A 19,728-nucleotide genomic window follows, 5' to 3' on the forward strand; every position below is an offset into this window, starting at 1 on the left:
AGTTATCGCTAACTTTGCCGTAAAATAAAAATGCATTAAAACAGCATAGCTTAATTCCCATCCAAATCACACTAAAGATTCACTTCTCTATTTAAAAAGGTCATGTGATTGCTATTTATGGCCTTCCCTGCCAGATTAGGATGAGCCAACACAGGTGAAGAAGCTCGCAGGAAGTTGCAGTCACATGAAGTTCTCATTTAATGGCCCTCGTAGTTGTCGATTAATTATCACAATTGGAACTGCGCAACTGGTTGCTAAGTGTTGCAACCAGTCACATGATTCTTTCGACTTATGACCTGTAATGGAATGTGTGAATGACCTTGGGGGATGAGGAAAAGAGAGGTTGCCTAGGAAACAATCGAAGAGAGGGCACAGACCCCAAGAGATTAACAGAGAAAGAATTGTGGGATGGATCCATCCTAATTAATCTGATGGTTAAAAGTGACAGCAGAAAGTTCGCACTTTCAGATCGAATCTGTTAATGGACCCTTATAATAAAATAGATTTAGCTCATATGATCATGGTTCCTGCTTGATTACCTGGGACGACTGGCAATAGCTGTACAGGGAAAAACATTTGAGGAGGTTGAGCGATGTTGAGGAGGTTGAGCCCAGTCTGCTATAAATCAGCATATGGGAAAGTAAATGGGAAGGTAAATGTTGCTCTGAATGAAGGTAGCAGAATTATTACCAAATGTCTAGACATTCTCAGTCATCCAGGTCATAGTTGTTCCGAAACGACTTTTTTTCTTGAAGATGTTTTGCTTCTAGACATCCAGTTTGTAAGGCTTCGGCGGCGGCAGGAATCCGTGATTGTGCGCAGTTCCTGCTGCGCTCGCTGCTGGAGTGCCCCCGATCCAGCTGGATTTGGAGGCCATGGTTACCCCGTAGAGGTAACTGAAGACAGGGGAGATCCGGGTAGGGGTCCGGGGGTATCGCAACCCCCCTCCTCAGCCGGCACAACTCCCTTTTCCAAAGGCGGTGGAGCAGCGGTCAGCAATGGCCACCACAAAGAAGCTTGCAGCCGGACAAGATTGTGCAGGAGGAAGTCTGAGAAAGTGAAAGTTTTTGGCTGAACCGGGACAATAAGGAACTTCTAAATACCCTGGAAATTTAATTTCTTAAACGGTACATTGTTTCCTAAGAAGATCGTAAAAAGCGGCGGAAGAAAGTGGAAAGGGAAAGTTATTTTCTCTCACTCTCCTTCCCTACGGAAATAGCAGATGGAAATCCAAAAAACCTGCTTTGGCACAGAGGGTAACTAAACTTGAAAATTAAAGCTAAGGGGATATTAAAGATTTTTGAACATTGGAATTAAAAACTAAAATATTTTTGCTATATGTGGGAAGGGAGAGGTAAAGAACTTACATTAAGATTTTACCAGAGGAGACTGCTTGGAGCTTATAAGACCAGAAATAAATGGCAATAAGACTTCTAAAAAATTATTTTGGAACTGTGTAATTGAATTCTACCCCAGGAAAAGAAAATATAAAAAGAAGAAAGTGCTAAATGAAGCAGTTTGTCCTGATTTGGATTGCTTTGGGACTTTGGGACTTTTGGAAACTATTCCTTGAAAGACTAAAAACATTTGGGTTGTTTAAAAAAATTTTTTATAATTGCATTATCTGTTGAAGAATTGCAAATGGAATTCCAAAAGTTAAAAGAAGAGAAACAAGAAGGCAAGGGCTCTTCTGGATCTTTCACTTTTTAGAAATGGCGATTTCTACCTATCAGGAATTACAACAACAAGAAAGCTGGGATGAAGAAGAAGAAGCCATCTTTAATGGACAAATAATTTTAGTTGAGAAAGAAAAGAGAAAGGGGGGAAAGAAAATGGAGAATTCAGAACTTAAAAAAGCAACCAAGAAAGGGAAAAATAAGGCGAAAAATCGATACAATGTCAGAAAGCAACAGAAAAAGAGGAATACAACAGAGAGGGGAGACTAAGAGAGTGGAGATTGAGAGAGGGGGGGTAAAAAGGTTAGAATCGACAAGAAAGGAAGGGAAAAAGGGAAGAGAAGTCAAAGGCTTAAAACAAGATGTTAAAAAACGGGGTTTTTTTAGAGACAAAGGGTAAAATACAATTTAAAAAAAAGATTCTGCAAAAGTACATAAGACTGTATTGTAGATATTAGTATTTGAAATAGAGTTAGAAAATTGGAATATTATATGAGTTAACAATACATTAAAAAGAATGTATAAAATGTCTAAAATTTAACAATAGAGTTTAATTTCCTATGGAACATTGTTTTTACTATATTATAAGCATATTTTTTCTTTTTTTTATTATTCTAAAATGTAGTATTTAGAATGTACTAAGCAGAATCAGTATGGAAAGTATGTATTATTTTAAGTGTTAAATTTAGGGGAAAGATAAAAAGGCGTCATACTTCAACCAGTGATTACAGGAGAAATATTGTATTAGAAAGAAAAGATAAATAGATAATTGAAAGAGAACGGACAAAAGATGCAAGTGTAATGATTTAAATTGAGATGAAATAAATAAAATATAATTAAGAGAGTGAATAGAGGAGAGAAAACATATAGAAAATATAGAATGTTAAATAAGATATAAAATAGTATATAAGGTGAGCATGAATTTGATTTATGTCTGTACAAAAAGATGTAACCCAGGGTTAAGCCACTTTCCAAAAAGAAGTTTTATGTATTTATGTTTTGTGTTTTGTTTGTCTATGTTTGAATTAATAAAATTTTAGAAGAATGTGGGAAGAGAACAATGAAATTGTAAACAAGACAGATGGAAGTATACAATGAATAAAAAGACATAGAAATTAAGGCAAAAGATATAGAAATTAAGGCAAGAGAAGGAAAGGGAGAAATAGAGAGAAGTTGGAAAAAGATATGAAGTTGAATATATAATATAAATATGCATATCAAATTGTGTTTGTATGGAAATGTGATAATTTGGAACTACGCTGTTTTCAGATAAGATGATTTATTTGTTTTGTTTTGTTTTGTTAAAATTCAATAAACAGCTCTCAGAAAAGATGTCTTATGTTCTTATATTCTATGTTTTGTTTGTGTATTGTTTTTAAAAATTAATAAAATTTGTTTTAAAAAAGAAAGATGTTTTGCTTCTCACCAAATGCCTTAAACCTACTTGTCTAGATAAAGATCTACCACTTAGCTGGCAATTGCCCTGCCTGCTGTTCACAAAGAAGAAGCATACAGAGAGAGAGAGACTCATATCCTCAATATCTAGACTGGAGGTCTCCAACCTTGGCAATTTTAAGCCTGGCAGGCTCCAACTCACAGAATTCTGGGAATTGAAGTCTGCCAGGCTTAAAAGTTGCCAAGATTGGAAACCTCTGAACTACACAACACCCTTTCTGTGGCCTACAACAGCTCAGCAGAGATTAAAATCCAGGAAAAGCTTCCTTAGGCTGACTTTGAAGACTTTGAAGAACTTGAAAGCAGAGTGGACCTATGGAAAGCTACAAACACTGGATGGAATCAATGGAGGAGCTGGCACCTGGGTCTGATGAAAGCTGGGAAGTATGGAAATCATTGAGTAGATTGTGCACGGGTCCAAGAAGATTCAGAGACGCTCTGAAGAAATGGTGCCATCTGGTTGCTTCTGATCTTTGTGACTGTGGTGCAGACAACAACACCTTTGTATACCTGCCCTTTGTCCCCCGATCAGGGCAGCACGACAGAATGCAATGAATGTTGCTAATTTCTGGGTAAGATCTGTTTAATTTGTACATATTTTCATTTTATATTTTAAGTTTTATGTCATATAGTATATGCCTTATTTTAATTGTGATGCTTCTGACAGGAATAAACAAACAAACCTGTACTGCTTAACAATAGATTTTCAAGTCCCAATTAGCACTGAAACATATCTGTACTGTATCATTTAAATGGTCTGACCATCTCAATGCTTTGCTGTTTCCTTGATACTAATTAATACAGGTTGGATGAATCCATCTGGTAGTTAGATATTTTCTTCCTTCATTTTATTAGCTTCTAGATTCCACTCAAAAATACTTATTAGATAAAATGGATACACTTAACAACTGCAGCATTTGCTTAATGGCCAACACAAAAATGATTGGAAAATCAGACAGAGTCACGTGGTGACTCCCTTAATGACTGCAATGACTTAGGACTATAATTCCTGGCTCAATTACAGTCATAAATTGAGGATTACCAATGTTGAAAATAAAACTAAGGGTGAAGAGCATGTCACCTACCATACGAGAGCTTTGCTTCCATGTGTTTGGCCAATGCTTCCACTATACTATGTGCTGTTGGAACAGGTTCATCTCCAAGTAACCCCAACCTGAAAGGCAGATAAAAACAGGTAATGCTAAGAACAATAAGAAGACTTTTGCCCAGTGAAGTGGAGTTTGTTCAACAGGTGTAAAGGAATTTGTCTTGGTGCAAATGCTCTCAGTGTACATAAGAGATACATTTGTCAAGCGTCAAGAATCGTAAGGTACAACACTTAATACTAGTCATAGGGTACAATCAACAATCAAATCATACTAGGAAACAGTCAATATAAATCGTAAGGATACAAGCGACAAAGTTACAGTCATGGTCACAAGTGAGAGGGGATGGGTGATAAGGAGTGATGAGAAGATTAATAGTAACAGTAGTACAGACTTCGTAAATAGTTGGACAGGGAATTATTTGTTTAACGGGGTGATGGCGTTCAAGGGAAAACTGTCCTTGTATCTAGTTATTCTGGTGTGCGGTGCTCTATAGCGTCGTTTTGAGGGTAGGAGTTGAAACAGTTTATGTCCGGGATGTGAGCGGGTCTGTAAATATTTTCACAGCCCTCTTTTTGACTCGTGCAGTATACAGGTCCTCAATGGAAGGCAGGTTGGTAGTAATAGTTTTTTCTGCAGTCCTAATTACCCTCTGGAGTCTGTGTTTGTCTTGTTGGCTTGCAGAACCAAACCAGACAGTTATAGAGGTGCAGATGACAGACTCCATCATTCCTCTGTGGAACTGTATCTGCAGCTCCTTGGGCAGTTTGAGCTTTCTGAGTTGGTGCAGAAAGAACATTCTTTGTTGTGCTTTTTTGATGACATTTTTGATGTTTAGGTGCCCATTTTAGGTCTTGTGATATGATAGAACCTAGAAATTTGAAGGTTTCTACTGTTGATTACTGTGCTGTCTAGTATTGTAAGAGGTGGTAGTATGGGAGGGTTTCTCCTAAAGTCTACCACCATTTCTACGGTTTTGAGTGTGTTCAGTTCCAGATTGTTCCAGTTACACCACAAGGCAAGTTATACAACCTCCAGTCTGCATGCGGATTCATCTCATGTTGTCTCAAATGAGACCAATCACTGTTGTAACTTTGAATGGTCACTCCACACAAGCAAAGTACCAGCAAAGGACAGGAAAAAAACTCCAAAGACATTCCTGAGACAGGAAGTCTAGTCCTGCCAATAATGTAATCAGGGTTAACGGAGAGGCAGTTTCTGTAAGCAACACCAGAATGTTTCCTTCCTGCCTTCCTTACAGGATTAGGCCAGTAATTTCTTCTAACAACCGGTTCTCTGAACTGCTTAGAATGTTAACAACCGGTTCTAGCGAATAGGTGCGAACTGGTAGAATCCCACACCCCTGTCCCCATGGTCATGTGATCCAAACTCAGACACACGGCAACTGTCATATATCTGTCCCGGGGTTAAATGATCACCATTTATTATGTTCCCAGCCAGCTTCTAACAAGCAAAGTCAATGGGGGAAGCCAGATTCACTTAAAGACTGCATGATTCACTTAACAACATGGTCATAAAATGGGACAAAACTCACTTAACAACTGTCCTGCTTAGCAACATAAATTTTGGGCTCAATTATGATTTTAAGTCAAGGACTACTTGAATGATATTAAACCTCTCCCCAAACTCTGAATTCACCCCATATATTTACAAAGTGTACCACTAATTTGACACTGTGATATAAATGACAGATGAACAGCTGTACAAAAGAATTTCTCTCAAGGAATTTCAGGCTACTACCATGCTTTTAGACTCCTTGTGTGCATTTGCTGTGCAGACAAAGGACTCTACGAAGAAATAGTATAAATAAGATAGGTAACAGGGAATTCTTAGTACTTCCTTTTCTTAGGGGAGAATTCTTTATCCGAATGACAAAGCATGAAGTCTAGGAATACTTTTGTTCCTTGGTACAAGCAATGGTTTTGTGGGGTGGGGTGGGGGAAACAGATGGTTCTGTTGATATCAGGCCTTAAATGATGGATGACTCACGTTGATTCTTCCAAGATGACTTGCGGGTTTTTTTTTCCACGTTTATAGACATAATCCTGCCAGACTGAGGCAGGGGGTGGGCTTCAAACATTTTAGCAACCGGTTCTCTGCCCGTTTGCTGGGTGAGCATGGCCATGGTGGGCGTGGCCTAGTTGGCCTCCTGCACTATGGTAGTGGGGGTGTTTTCACCTTCCCCAGGCTCCCGAGACTTTCCTCCAGCCTCCGGGAGGCGAAAATGGCTTCCACGGGCTCTGAAAACCTTCTGAGCCTGGAAAAGGGCCCACCGGGAGGCCCATTTTTCACCCTCCTTGAGCTCTGGAGGATTTCTTCGAGCTTCCAGGAGGGCAAAAACGGGCTCCCCGAGCTCCAGAGGCCCTCTGGAGGACAGAAACGTTTCCGGCCCTCTGGAGCCTCTGGGAGGTCCGTTTTTTGCCCTCCTGGAGCCTCCACACAGGCCCTGTACTTACCTGGCACCCAAACCAGGCCACATGGAGACTTCTGGGAGGGGAGGGGGTGGGAAGGGCCAGCTGGGGTGGGATTGACCAGTTCACTGAACTACTTTATCATTAAAAATGATCAAATTAGCTACTGGTTTGCCCGAACCGGGGCAAATCAGTAGCACCCCACCCCTGGACTGAGGACTCTAGTATCTACATCTCCAATTTATTCTGTAAACTATAATGGTGGGGCTGTCTTCACCCCCTTTCTCACTCACATAAAATCAAGGTTGGGTTGCCTCTGGAACGCACCCCTCCTGCCTACATTCCCTCACAGTCATAAAATTTTGTGACTTCAGTAATGTATTGTGCTTATTCACCAAAATCAGAATATTGCTGATATTTTTAGTTCAAGACTTGTCTTTTGCTCTCTCTATAATTAATCTCACTAATAAGGTCACTTTTGTTCTAAACATTATTTCACTCGGCTTACCGTTACTTGAGGGCTGGCAGCTAAAAAAAAGAACACCAATAAATTAACCTCTGCCAGTAATCTTGCAAGCACATCCAGGTACTGATTTATTCACGGAGCTAAACAAACATGACTTATACATATTTCAAAGAAAAACAGTATAGAAGTCCAGTATATGAAATATCTGAATGCTAGAAGTGGAGAAAAAAAGAGGAAATCCTAAAATTTCTATCATACCATTCCACTGCTTCCAACTGTTTTTTGTTCTCATTCAGCTGTTTGCAGACAGACTGTTGGAGTTTATCATATTTGACAGAAGGCTGAAGTCCAAGTAACTTACACATTAGCTCTTTCTAAACACAAAGAAAGATAAATGATTGGCATTCTGAAAAATGGGTAACATATCAAGATTTGTTAATACAGGAAAATTGAGAATTTGAAATCATGAGAACAAAATGGCCATAAAACGGGTTTATTATATTAAATATATTATATTAAATATACATATATACATACATATGCAGAGAATTTTAAAAATTAATGTTCAGCTAAAACCTTTTCCTAATAGGATTTAAGGACAGACAAATAGAAGAGTCTGAAGAGAAATAGAAGAGAAATGCAACAAGGCTATTATATACACAAAGATGGAAAAATCCACAATGGAAGATTGAATCAGGAAGATGGCAGAATGTGTAGAAATGGCTAAATTGACTTATTTGACTAGGGAAGGAGCAATAGAACTTACTTTTAGAAAAGACTAGAAACCCTTTATTAAGTTTTGTTCTGAAAATAGATGCACTGGTGATTTTTTTTAATTTTTCTGTAATTTTAACTTTGTAAAAAAAAATCTTCAATAAAAATCATAAAAGGCTGGTAGACACCAAAGATTGGGCCTTTTGAATGATGGCCCCCCTACCCAGAATCCTCGAGAGAAAATGATTTTACAGGTTTGCTCTTATTTACACTAATTTAAAACAATACATTTTGTAAACTTACTAAATTTACAGGAGCTAATTGATTATCATACCAACCTCAGTTCTATTTCTCTCATTTGGAACGGGTATACTTACCCATTTTACAGGAGGTGTAGTTGCACTAAGCATAGGGCATGGTTCTGAATTTATTAGTCCCAATTTCACAAAACCTTCTATAGCTTTACAGTAACCCTGGAAAAGGGAAAGGGAAAGGATTAGGAAATGACCCAAATCTTGCTGACCGTAGAAGCACGAAAGCAGCTCATGACAATATTGACTCCATTCACTCTGCTCGTCAGAAGCCAGTTGGGAAGGCCACAAATGGTAAATTGGATGGCCCTGGGACACCGCAACTAGTTACATGCCAATTGTCAAGAGCCTGAATTTCGATTACATGACCAGGGGGAAACTGCAACGGTCATAATTGTGAGGACCACCCATAAGTCACTTTTTTCAGTGCGGTTGTAATTTTGAACAGTCGCTAAACGAATGGTTGCAAGTTGTGGATTATCTATGCATAAAGAAGGGGCCTCCTGTTCCAGAATTAAAAACCAGAGAGCAACTGACCAATCTTTTAATTGGTACAGACATACAGTACATACTTCAGCTCTCTAACCCAGGTATGCATTACAAACCACAATGATGCAAAAAACAATGAGACCTGCATGAAGATATCACAACACAAAAGCCCAGACTTTCATCCTTTTGTTCCATATCCCATGCAAATACATAATCCACGTGGTTTGAGTCATGACATCCATTTTCCCGTCCCCACCTCCCGTGGGCGCCCATGCTCTCTCTAGGATCAATCACACATCTATGAGGCCAAATGTACCTACCGTGTACCTTAAAGTTCCTCTTAAAAGAGTGTGAGCTGATTGAATACCGTAGGGTTCAGCATATTTTGTACTGTCCCTGTTTGGAAAACCTTCCAAATTTAATCCTGGGAAAAAATCCATGACAGTAACAGAATCAAGCAAAGCTCCTCCGGCTGGAATATTAATAATCTAAGGATTATGAAAAATAACAATCATGTAAGTAAATTATATTTGAGGACAGGGCCCACCAAACCTTTAAGCTCCTCTTTACAAATGCCTGTCTCCCACAATTATGAATGTTGGGCATCTCTTCCAAATCTTATTTATGGCCATTTTCTTTCAAGTCCCTACTTGGTCCTCTGTTCTTTCGCAAGACCTACAGTGTGCTCCACGACAGACATAAGCTGCACTCCCTTTAACTGAAACTTTCTTAAGGCAAGTTCTGACATTGCCTCAAATCTTACTGATTCATGCCCCAAAAGTCTAGGTTACTAACATAATCTCATGTTTAAGTCCTTTGAAGTAACAAAAGTTATTATTATGCCAAATTGTTTGTTCCTCTTCAAATTTGTCCCAATGGGTGTGGCTGAATTAAAAGCAGATTTAATTCAGAATTAGGAGAAAGTGGGTGCTCCCCTTCCTCGCTGGCAGCTGATCAATGTTTTGCTTTTCTTTAAAACAGTCTCCATCCCAATTATAGCAACAGGAAGACTCTTCTTGCTCTCTTATTATTTATCAAATTTATCTCCCGCATAGAGCAATGTCTTCCTTGATCACCTAACCACATAACAGTTGGGTGACCATTGTATTGTCCATTGATTCTTCTAGAAGGAAGGAACAAAACAATTTAGTTAATAGAACAGGTGATTGACAGCTAAGGCTAGATTTCCTTTAGCCATGGGTGACATGAGAAAGACAACTTTGGAAAAGGGTAGTGATACAAAAATGGCCGTGCTTGCATTGTCTCAGTTATATCTGCCCCTGCCTACATGAAAATCAAAATGTCCAATTAAGGGAACATACTACCATACATGGTAGTCTTGTAAGAAAGCCCAGGAGTTTGGGCATAAGATCGAGGTGTGGTTAGAGTAGATGATTGGACAGAAAATAGATTATAAACTGGAATTATTTTTACCTGGAATTACGACAAAAAGATATAGCAAGAGGAGATTTATCTAATAGTACACATTATCACGGCAGCAAGAATGAATTTTGCCCAAAAATGGAACGATAAATTCCTGACGAAGGTGAGGTGATAAAAAGATATTGATTTGTGCTGAAATTGATAGATTTGACTCTGGAATTAAAAAACAAGGATGAAACAGAATACTATCAGATATGGAATAAATTTTATCAATGGTGGGAAAAGAAAGGAAGGACCCAAAATAAAAAGTAGGATTTGTAGAATGGGTAATTACGGATAGAAATGAATTGTACAAATGTATAAATGTATATAAAATATGTATAACTTGTATGTAATATGTATAACAAGAAGAAATGTCAGGACTATCAGACCATATCCAATGTTTTAATAATTTAATGAACAAAATACGTTTTAAAAAAAGAAAAGAAAAAATATAATGTTCCATTAAGAACTAACTTCGTTCACTTCAGAAGAGTTTTCAAAACTCCTCAACCTGATATACATATTAGTCATCTTTTCATTTTAACATATATATGTATACACATGGAAACTAGAGTGGTCAAAATTACCAAGCTATAGAAACTAGGAGTTCTGGTCCTGCCTTCGGTATGAAGCCAGCTGGGTGACTTTGGGCCAGTCACTTTCTTCCAGTTCCAGGAGAAAGGCAGTGGCAGATCATTTGTGAAAATGTTACGAGAAAGGCATTGACTTGAAAGCACTCACACATGCAAACAAATGTATATACTTTTAAAGAGAAATTACGTCACCTCTCCATCTTTTAAATAGGTTGCAGATTTAACTGTATTTAGCAGGACTCCCTGTGGACTCCAGCTAAATTTATATCTCAGGGGGTTGTCAGAATATTCAGGAGCAGGCAAGCCTCCACAGAAGGAAGTGTAGGAGATCACCTGGAGTTGATGAAAATAAAGTTCTCAATTTAAATTCAGTTAAGTTTATCCCATAGAGATTCCTGAATTTATTTAACACAGTCTAACTCTATATTTTGGATTAATCTAGCTTTGCGGTATGTCTGCAGAAAGGCATCTAAGACATTTATACCGTTTTCTTTAGAAATTCATTCGTTTAACTTTTATAATGTCTAGGAACAAAAAGAGAATTAAAAATTAAAGTCCGGGTCTTCTATTCATGCCAACCCTGCGCATTCTAAGCACAAACAAATCCCAATAGCTAATCCCATAGCTATTGATGAGCTTCAGAAAAAGGAATGGCGTGAACGGGATTCTACTTCACACCCCTCTGAAAATGACGGGATGTATTGTAAATTTATTAAAATTACAGCAGCTGCATGTTATTGGTTTCTGCAGGACTTCATCTGCTCCTCAGACTAGGGACTTCACTCAGATGAAATTCAAAATAAAAGAGTCATCGGAATTGGTCTTTTCCATTTTGTCTTTGCCTGTGGTAGAACCTGATGCTTCATAGAAAAAGCAAAGGAAAAAGGAAAGCTTTCCATTTTTTTTCTGAGGAGGAAGAGGAGGATAACAACAAAAGGGGGACAAGGAGTGATGACATGGATTCTTTTTTCAGTCGAGCTTACCTCAGCACCCACTTCTTTGGCTTTGTCAATACATTCCATTGCCAACATATGATCGAGGCCAGGATCCAAACCTACTTCGCTGATAATGGCAATGCCAGCTGCCTCTGCACTATAATACAAGGAAAGCTGTCAGGTCAAAGGCAACAGCAAACTACAGCACGGGGATCAAACTCACGGTGTCATGTTGCCATCATGTGATGTATTGCAATGTTTTTTCCCTTGGGGTGGGCACGGCCTGCGCATGACACATCCGGTCTGCGGGCCCCCAGTTGGACACTGCTATGCTAGGTAGCCAGGTAGCCTTTGACTTAAAACCTTTTGTTTAGTGACCATTTGAGGGTACAACAGCACTGAAGAAGTGACCTGGGACCATTTTTCACACTTGCCACCATTGCAGCATCCACATGATCAAGTGATCAAAATGTGGATGCTTGGCAACTGGTTCATATTATGACGGTTGCCGTGTCCCTGGGTCATGTGATCGATCACCTCTTGCAACCTTCTGACAAGCAAAGTCAATGAGAAGACTAGATTCACTTAACAACCATGTTGCTAATTAAACAGTTGCAGGGATTCCCTTAACAACTGTGGCAAGAAAGGTCCTAAAGGGGGCAAAACTTACTTGTCTCACTTAACAACAGAAATTTTGGGTTCAATTGTGGTTATAAGTCAAGGACTACCTATATTCCACTGTTAATTGAATTCAGTAGCTCCCAAACCATCCTCCAACACAGGGCTTTTCAACCTTGCAATTGTCAAGAAGTGGGGTACATAAAATTAATTGTATTTCAAGTTGTTTTCAAATAATCGCTGCAATGAATTGAATGGGCCACACTTGATTCCTTCAGTGAGTAGGCTATACTGGTATACATGTGTTTTCTACATATAAGCAATTATCTGGAAAACCAAGTTTTTAACTTAAATGATTTTCCTTCAAACAAAGGTAACAACTTTCGACTCCAGGTCATAGCTAGTCTTCTTTCCTTCCTTCCTTCCTTCCTTCCTTCCTCCCTTCCTTCCTTCCTTCCTTCCTTCCTTCCTTCCTTCCTTCCTTCCCTTCCCTTCCCTTCCCTTCCCTTCCTTTTCCTTCCGTTTCCTTTCCTTTTGGTGTACATACCTCCCTGTTATAACTGCCAAAATCACTGTCATGGGTTCTGAATGAGGTGGGAAAATTGAAAAAAATAATAGTATTGCATGTGCCTATTACATGCTTATGAAACAAAGCAGAAACTTGAGGGGGGGTGTTTAATGGCTGGGAAGCCCAACATATTAGGGGCATGACATCATCCTGCCTGCTTTGTTTCATCCTCTTAGAAACAGCTAAGTGTTGCCACCAAAAGACTGTTTATATTTTCTTAAGCGGGATAATCCAGCCATGGTTTGCAAAGGATTTTGAGGAAAAAACCTTGAGGCCAGTTATTCATTCTTGCTGGAGGAAGTGACATCTGAAGGAGAAGTGAGGACTGGCCAGACTGTTGTCACTCAGCAGCAGGGCAGAGTTGTCACAAACCTTGCCTCCTTTGTACGTTTGTCACAAGATGGGAGCAAAGTTATGACTTAGCCATGCTGGATTTTGATATTCTGATTTAAATGGTGAATTTCTGTGCCTGGAGATAATGCACATTTAAGTCATTTACCTGACTTATACTTACATTCAGCTTTAAGAATGATGCTGAGAAACCTGCAGAGGATGCTAAGTGCTCAAACAGGCTCGTACCTTTTCTGTAGCTCTTTCATTTCAGGCGTCAGGTAACTTGCGGTCACCAAATTCACCCTGCTGTCAATGCATTTCTTAGCAACCAGAGGATGGAATGAATATGGCAACAAACTAGAACAAGAGGGGAGAAAAGTGAGGGCAAGGTGAACAGTAGAAAATGCCAATTCTTTTCTATGCTGTCAAAACAGGCAGAAAATCCAGGCCAATGTTGTCTCATTTCTAAAGAGAAAGGTAACCATAATTACCGATTTCTATAAAATCAGTTTAATTGGAAAGGTCATTCTCTGACTTTTAAAATAAGGTTACAAAGCGAAAAGAAAAATAACTTCTTTTTTTAGGCACACTTACATCCACAAATAGGATTCAATATCAAGGTTTAAGAAGGAAATATTTGTCAGATTTTTAAAAATAAATTTTCTGAGAAATGGACTAACTTTTTTTGTCTCTAAATATGCTCTAATTTATTTTTCAAATGCTATCAAGCAGCATTTTTGCAACAACATATAAAAATTGCTAAATGAAATTTTGAGAGGGCTAGGGCACATGCTATATATGTAATGGTCCAGGTTTAACTCTGGAATCTCTCATTAACATTTGTAGGTAGAAGATCTATGTCTGCCCCTCTTTCTGTTTAATGATTATGGAAATCATTAGTTGTCAATGCTAACTCAAATGGACCAATACTTAATTAAAGGTGAGGCAATTAATGCATTTAGTTCTTGCTAGATGAGCTTTCGTGCGTGTGTGTGTACATGTGTGTGTGTATGTAAAACCAGTACTCACACACCCACATGCTTGTATGGATACTCACACACCCATACATAGAAAAACATACTTCTTTAATTCTACATAGTCCACTGAAATCAGAATTATGAACTTCTTCAGTTACTATGACAAATCTGAAACTGAATAAATTGGGTTTAAAATAGTAAGAGTTGTTAGCGGAGCGTGATATAGTGTAGGGGCATTGGGATTTTTAATTATGCATAAGATGCTTCAGCTTTTGCATTTATTTTGTCTCTTTATATTATATCTTCGTTGTTTTATATTGGTTTTTATTGTTTCCATCCAGTTATTGGCTTCAGGTGTACAGCCATACAGTACATTTTTAATACATAAATAAAATAAATAAATAATATCAGTGAGTGAACATGAGCCAGTTACTATCCTTCTTCTCTCACAAAGATGTTGTTAAGAATAAAATTGGCGGGGGGAGGGAGGAAGGGAGTTTACATCTCATTTTTTCTCAAACTGTGCTGTTCCAGATTATGATCTTCCAACAAACTCCATAGAAACACCAAATTGCGGGAAATTAGCATATATAATCCTCAGTTCTTTGGGAAAAAATACCTGAGCCAGAAAATATACTGTATGTTTCAATTAGCTTGGAGCATGTCCTTAGTTAAAAAAAAAACAACAAGTTTTAAATAATAATAGAAAAGGCAACATCGATATAAGACCAAATGTATTATCATATAATCTTTTGTGAATTTCACTATATTTCATCAGGGTATACTTATGAGAGATATGAATATATACATTTAGACTTCATTTTTGTGATCATTTTACCATTATATTTCATCTTTATTGTTTAATGCTAATGTTATCTAAAGATAGGATTGGCGGTAAACACCTAAAAGGTTTCAATAAATAAAATTCCAACCTGGGTGACTGCTAGGAATCAGATGCTTAAATTATCAAGCCTTATTTTGGAACAGTTTGTTTTCACTTTCTGAAATTGATGTTCAAATACTGACCTAATAACAAGATTATGCTTCTTCACCAATGATGATAATCTGTCGTCTTCTGTGATGTTCATAACGATGGGAACAACATTACTGTATTTCTTGGACAACTGCTCAAGCTGAGTCTTCATGATAGAGGCTATTGGAGAGTGCAAATGATAGCTGAAAAAGACTGGCTCCCACAGAATTTTTAACCTGTACATTATCTTGGACTTGACAAGTATGCTGCCTCTCAAAACCAGAACCAGAATCGTAGCTTAGCGTTAGCAGGATGAGATCAGGAAAACCTTTTTCTCATGCACTCCTCCTCCACTGAAACAATGTCAGAAAGTTTCACATCCTTATCAGATTAGGCATAGCTTGCTGAACCATCCAGAAAAGAAGGGGATTATCTGTGAGATATCAAGGCCAACTGGTCATGTAAACCAATAATGGGAATTTTTTTTAGTACCTTAGCCATCACAAGTCGGCAAAATTATTTTTCTTAGGCAATAAAATAGGTGTAATAAACTTCCGTGATTTGCAATGGTTTCTGAAGCAGCCATTATGAAGGGGCTGTTATGAACCATTATGAAGCAATGGTTTCTGGGAGGCAGAATTTTGAGATGAAAGGAGAACGAGGTATCAAATGGATTAGAGCAATAAAACTTCAACAAACAAGGCTCATTGCTTGAAAAACATTATCTGTAGAATCGTGACCAAAAAGTGAATGTTCTCTAAAACCATGTTGTGGTAGATAGTGGCAAGAACAGGAGAAGGAGTTCTGATCAATATTTAGCTAAAACTAAGCTAATCCATGCAGGCAGAGCAGTACCTGTTCTAGGACAAAGGCTCACCGAAGAAACTGTTTGAAGGGGAAAGAAATCAAGAGTATCAACAAATGAAAATAATGAAATGATGGCTTAGTCATTCTAAGCCATTCAGGTCAACTACTCCCACATTCTCCACCAGGCAGGGATTTAATGTGGGTGACACCGTAAAGCAGCCAGGTGAATTTTAACTCAACTCGCTAGCAAGTGCCATAAGACTCTGTATCTTCCACTAAATAAAGCAAAAGAAGAAAAAAAACACCCCACCCTACAATTTTATCATGGATGGAGAAATGTTGACAATATCACTGAACAAAATTTAAAAAATTAAGGACCAGGATTCCATCCAAATCTCAATTCTGCAATTAAAAAATAATAATACAGAGATGCTAATGCCAGTATTGGAAAAGTTAATTCCAAAGAAACACAGCATATTTCAGAAAGAAGATCTAGCAGCACATTACAAATACCAATGCACACAGGTATATTGGATTTATTTCCATCTTAGGGTAAGTATTTCAGAGGTGGTTTTTTTTTTTTTATTTATAAACATCTATAAACCTCAGTCATAGAAGCAACTCTAGGCAGCTTCCATATTAGGATTTTTAAAAGCCCACCACATAATAATAATAATAAACAGGCACTGAGGAAGAGCAAAGCAACTATTCACACATGCAGGCTTGAAGATGTACAGAACCCCATCACACTGAAACACAGGCTTGCCTTCCTCTGCTTTTACCCATACCTTGATGTAATTCCAAAATTAATAAGTGTAGTTGTTTTCATAAGATTTAATGTTAAAATGTTTTCATGGTAGGATGCCTCTGTAAGAGTGATGCCCTTCTGCAAGTAGAATCTACACAGTCCCGCACAGCCTGCACAGAGCCTGCACGGTCCATGAGTTTAATGATCATTCAAAGGGCACTGAAAAAGTTACTTATGAGTAGCCCTTGCACTTGGAAGAGCCACGGTGGCAGTGGTTAGAATGAAGTACTGAAGGCTACTTCTGCTGACTGCCTGTAATTTGGCAGTTTGAATCTCACCCGGCTCAAGGTTTGCTCGGCCTTCCAACCTTCCGAGGTCGGTAAAATGAGGACCCAGATTGTTAGGGGCAACATGCTGACTCTGTAAACCACTTAGAGAGGGCTGTAAAAGCACTGTAAAGCAGTATATAAGTCTAAGTGCTATTTGCAACCATTGCAGTATCTCCACGATCAGGCCAAAAAAACCCAATTTTGGCACTTGGCAACCAGCATTGGTTACAGTGTCCCAGCGTCACGAGATCACCGTTTGCAACTTTCCCAGTTGTCTTCCAGCAAGCAAAGTCAATGGGGGAAGCCAGAACAACAGCCTGACTCACTTAACAACCATGACAATTGTAAAATTGGGTGTGACTCTTAACAACTGACTTGCTTGAACAATGGAAATTCTGGTCCCAATTGTGGTCATAAAATAAGGACTACCTATACCCCAGCCAAGAACAAACAGAAGGAACAACGAAACAATCCTTCTCAAATAAAAGCTGAGGTTTAGGGTTATAACCTTACTTACAAACCTGCTGTTATTTCAACGTTGGGGTCTCTTGTAAGATATTCTATTACAGGCTCAGAAACATATCCAGATCCAAGTATTAAAACCTTCTTCTTCTTATCCATGGTCAGGGATAACATATATTCCCTACAACATATATACAATTAAAAGTGAATATCAATAAAATAAGCATGAAAATTGTTAACATTATAAATTAGCTTTTAAAACTTTTGATTACTGGGGTTTTGTTCCTTCAGAGCTCATTTAACTTCAACCCATACAAAAACATTTTCAATATTGCATTTGATTGTGAAAAATGGTCAGTTTAATAATGCGCAAATGTATGCCTCTATCCCTATGCCCCTATTTCTATGGCTCTACTAACACTAGCAGTAGCTTTACACTTAAAAGGTTACAGTGAAATCAATATATATTTCTGCTGTCGTCATAATATCAACACATATTATTAAATACAGCCCAAGAAATTATAGCCATTGCTCTGTTGATCAGTGAGACTTGTTTAAATATAGATGTAAGAATCATTTAGCTAGCCAGTCTGAATTCATTCACAAAAGGAGGGATAATAATAAATAGACAATAGGGTTCAATCCCACAACATTACTACATCATCCCAAACTACATCAGGACAACTCATCTTGCGACAACCCAAAATTTACAGAGACTATAATGGCAGCATTAAATGTATTGTCTGAGGCCAGAAGTGTACAACAAAAGACCCGGGGCTGTATGATATTGATGGAAATCTTTCCAGAAGAACTCTTAAGTGACATCCAAACTTTAAAAAGTGCCGCACAACCCTGCTCTAGGCGCTACTATAATCAATGCAAAACTAGAGGTTATCTCCCCTTATACAACATGGAAGCCCCTCCCTCTCTCTGGGTGGGGTACTGAAAGAAACACTTCAGAAGAGAAATAGAATCATTTTAAGAGATTAAAACAAGCCTCAACTATCACAATCTCTAGAAGGTTCTCTGTCCTAAATTGCTAAAAACGGTAACATGTTTTTTTCTGAATTGTGTGATGGGAAACACACAGAAATACAGCCTAAGTCTTAAAACATGATTGACATACATTTTAAAACAAAGAAGAATCGAAATCCCTCCAAAAACCCAAGGGGGAAAAGATGAAAAATTTTCATCTATTTTCCATCATTACTTCTCCCACTGTGATCCTTGGCATCTTGCTAAATGTTAAATATACACTCCGAATGTGCAATAAAGGTGGGAACCAACATCGTGTTTTCCAAAGCTAACGGGGAATCAATGTAACCTTTTCAGAATTTATGTTACATAAGGCCACTTCATTATTTTTTTAATCGTATCGGAAGCATCACAATTAAAATAACACATAGTATACAACCGTGATGGCGAACCTGTGGCACATGGGCGGGAAGTAGCACGCATAGCCATTTCTGCCAGCACATGAGAGATCGCCCGGAAGAGTCACACTGTGCATGTGTGCACGCCCCCCAACAGCCAGCTGATTGTCGGGTATCTGCCACACATGCGTGGAAGACATGTGCGTGGGAAATGCGTGCGCATATACAGGGGGCAGGCGGGGTCATGCACGCATTGCACCATGGGCATACCCGTTTGGTGCATGGCGTGGAAAAAGTTAGCCATCACTGGTATACAATATAAAATTTAAAATATAAAATACAAGATTAAAATATGTACAAGTTAAACAGATCTTGCCCAGAAACTAGCAATATTAATTGGTTTCTATTATACTGCCATAAAGTCCTCAAGTGTGCATTGATCAGGGCACAAAAGACATACATACGTGTGTTTGTATGTGTGTGTTGTCTGCATGTCCCCAAAATAACAAAGCACAGAAACCACTTTATTATATCAATTGAATTCTGCACTAAATTGAATTGCTTTCAAATGAATCCTTCAAATCAATGTCGCCTTCAAGTGAATCTTTATACATCGCACAATTCAGTGGCTGTAGTCCAAGATGATCAGATTTAAAAGTTAAACTTTGTGGACATTTTTCCAAAGAATCACAAATATCTAATCATTAGTTGTAACACTAATATGAATGGTCCATATTTGCTCCTTTTGTTTTTGCATGACTTTATATCAGGGGTCCCCAAACTTGGCAACTTTTAAGACTTTAAGCTTTGCTGGCTGGAGAATTCTGGGAGTTGAACTCCACATGCCTTAAAGTTGCCAAGTTTGCAAACTCCTGCTTTACACAGACACGTTGTGATTGCTATGTTAACCTCATAAAGCAAAACATTCATATTAGTAT

The 19,728-nt window shown here is 38.3% G+C and overlaps 1 protein-coding gene across 4 annotated transcripts in view; it reads right to left on the minus strand.

The window, feature by feature from the left end:
- The window catches only part of AASS (aminoadipate-semialdehyde synthase), a 39,904-nt gene that overhangs the window by 1,391 nt on the left and 18,785 nt on the right, over positions 1-19,728 (minus strand). For 2 of the 4 annotated variants that reach the window (XM_087934066.1, XM_087934065.1), the window contains exons 14-23: positions 17,477-17,598; positions 15,927-15,956; positions 15,125-15,251; positions 13,368-13,478; positions 11,651-11,759; positions 10,860-11,000; positions 8,970-9,137; positions 8,227-8,322; positions 7,394-7,509; positions 4,217-4,305 (exon numbers count right to left, since the gene is read on the minus strand). In XM_087934066.1, the coding sequence (XP_087790192.1) occupies positions 4,217-4,305; positions 7,394-7,509; positions 8,227-8,322; positions 8,970-9,137; positions 10,860-11,000; positions 11,651-11,759; positions 13,368-13,478; positions 15,125-15,251; positions 15,927-15,956; positions 17,477-17,598 (1,109 nt within the window). The remainder of the gene's footprint in view (positions 1-4,216; positions 4,306-7,393; positions 7,510-8,226; positions 8,323-8,969; positions 9,138-10,859; positions 11,001-11,650; positions 11,760-13,367; positions 13,479-15,124; positions 15,252-15,926; positions 15,957-17,476; positions 17,599-19,728) is intronic. The other 2 variants (XM_087934067.1, XM_087934068.1) reach the window with 1 other exon arrangement.

This window comes from Pseudonaja textilis, chromosome 5 (genome assembly GCF_049901715.1).
Source record: "Pseudonaja textilis isolate UNSWEBS1 chromosome 5, rPseTex1.2, whole genome shotgun sequence".
NCBI classification, from domain to species: domain Eukaryota; kingdom Metazoa; phylum Chordata; class Lepidosauria; order Squamata; family Elapidae; genus Pseudonaja; species Pseudonaja textilis.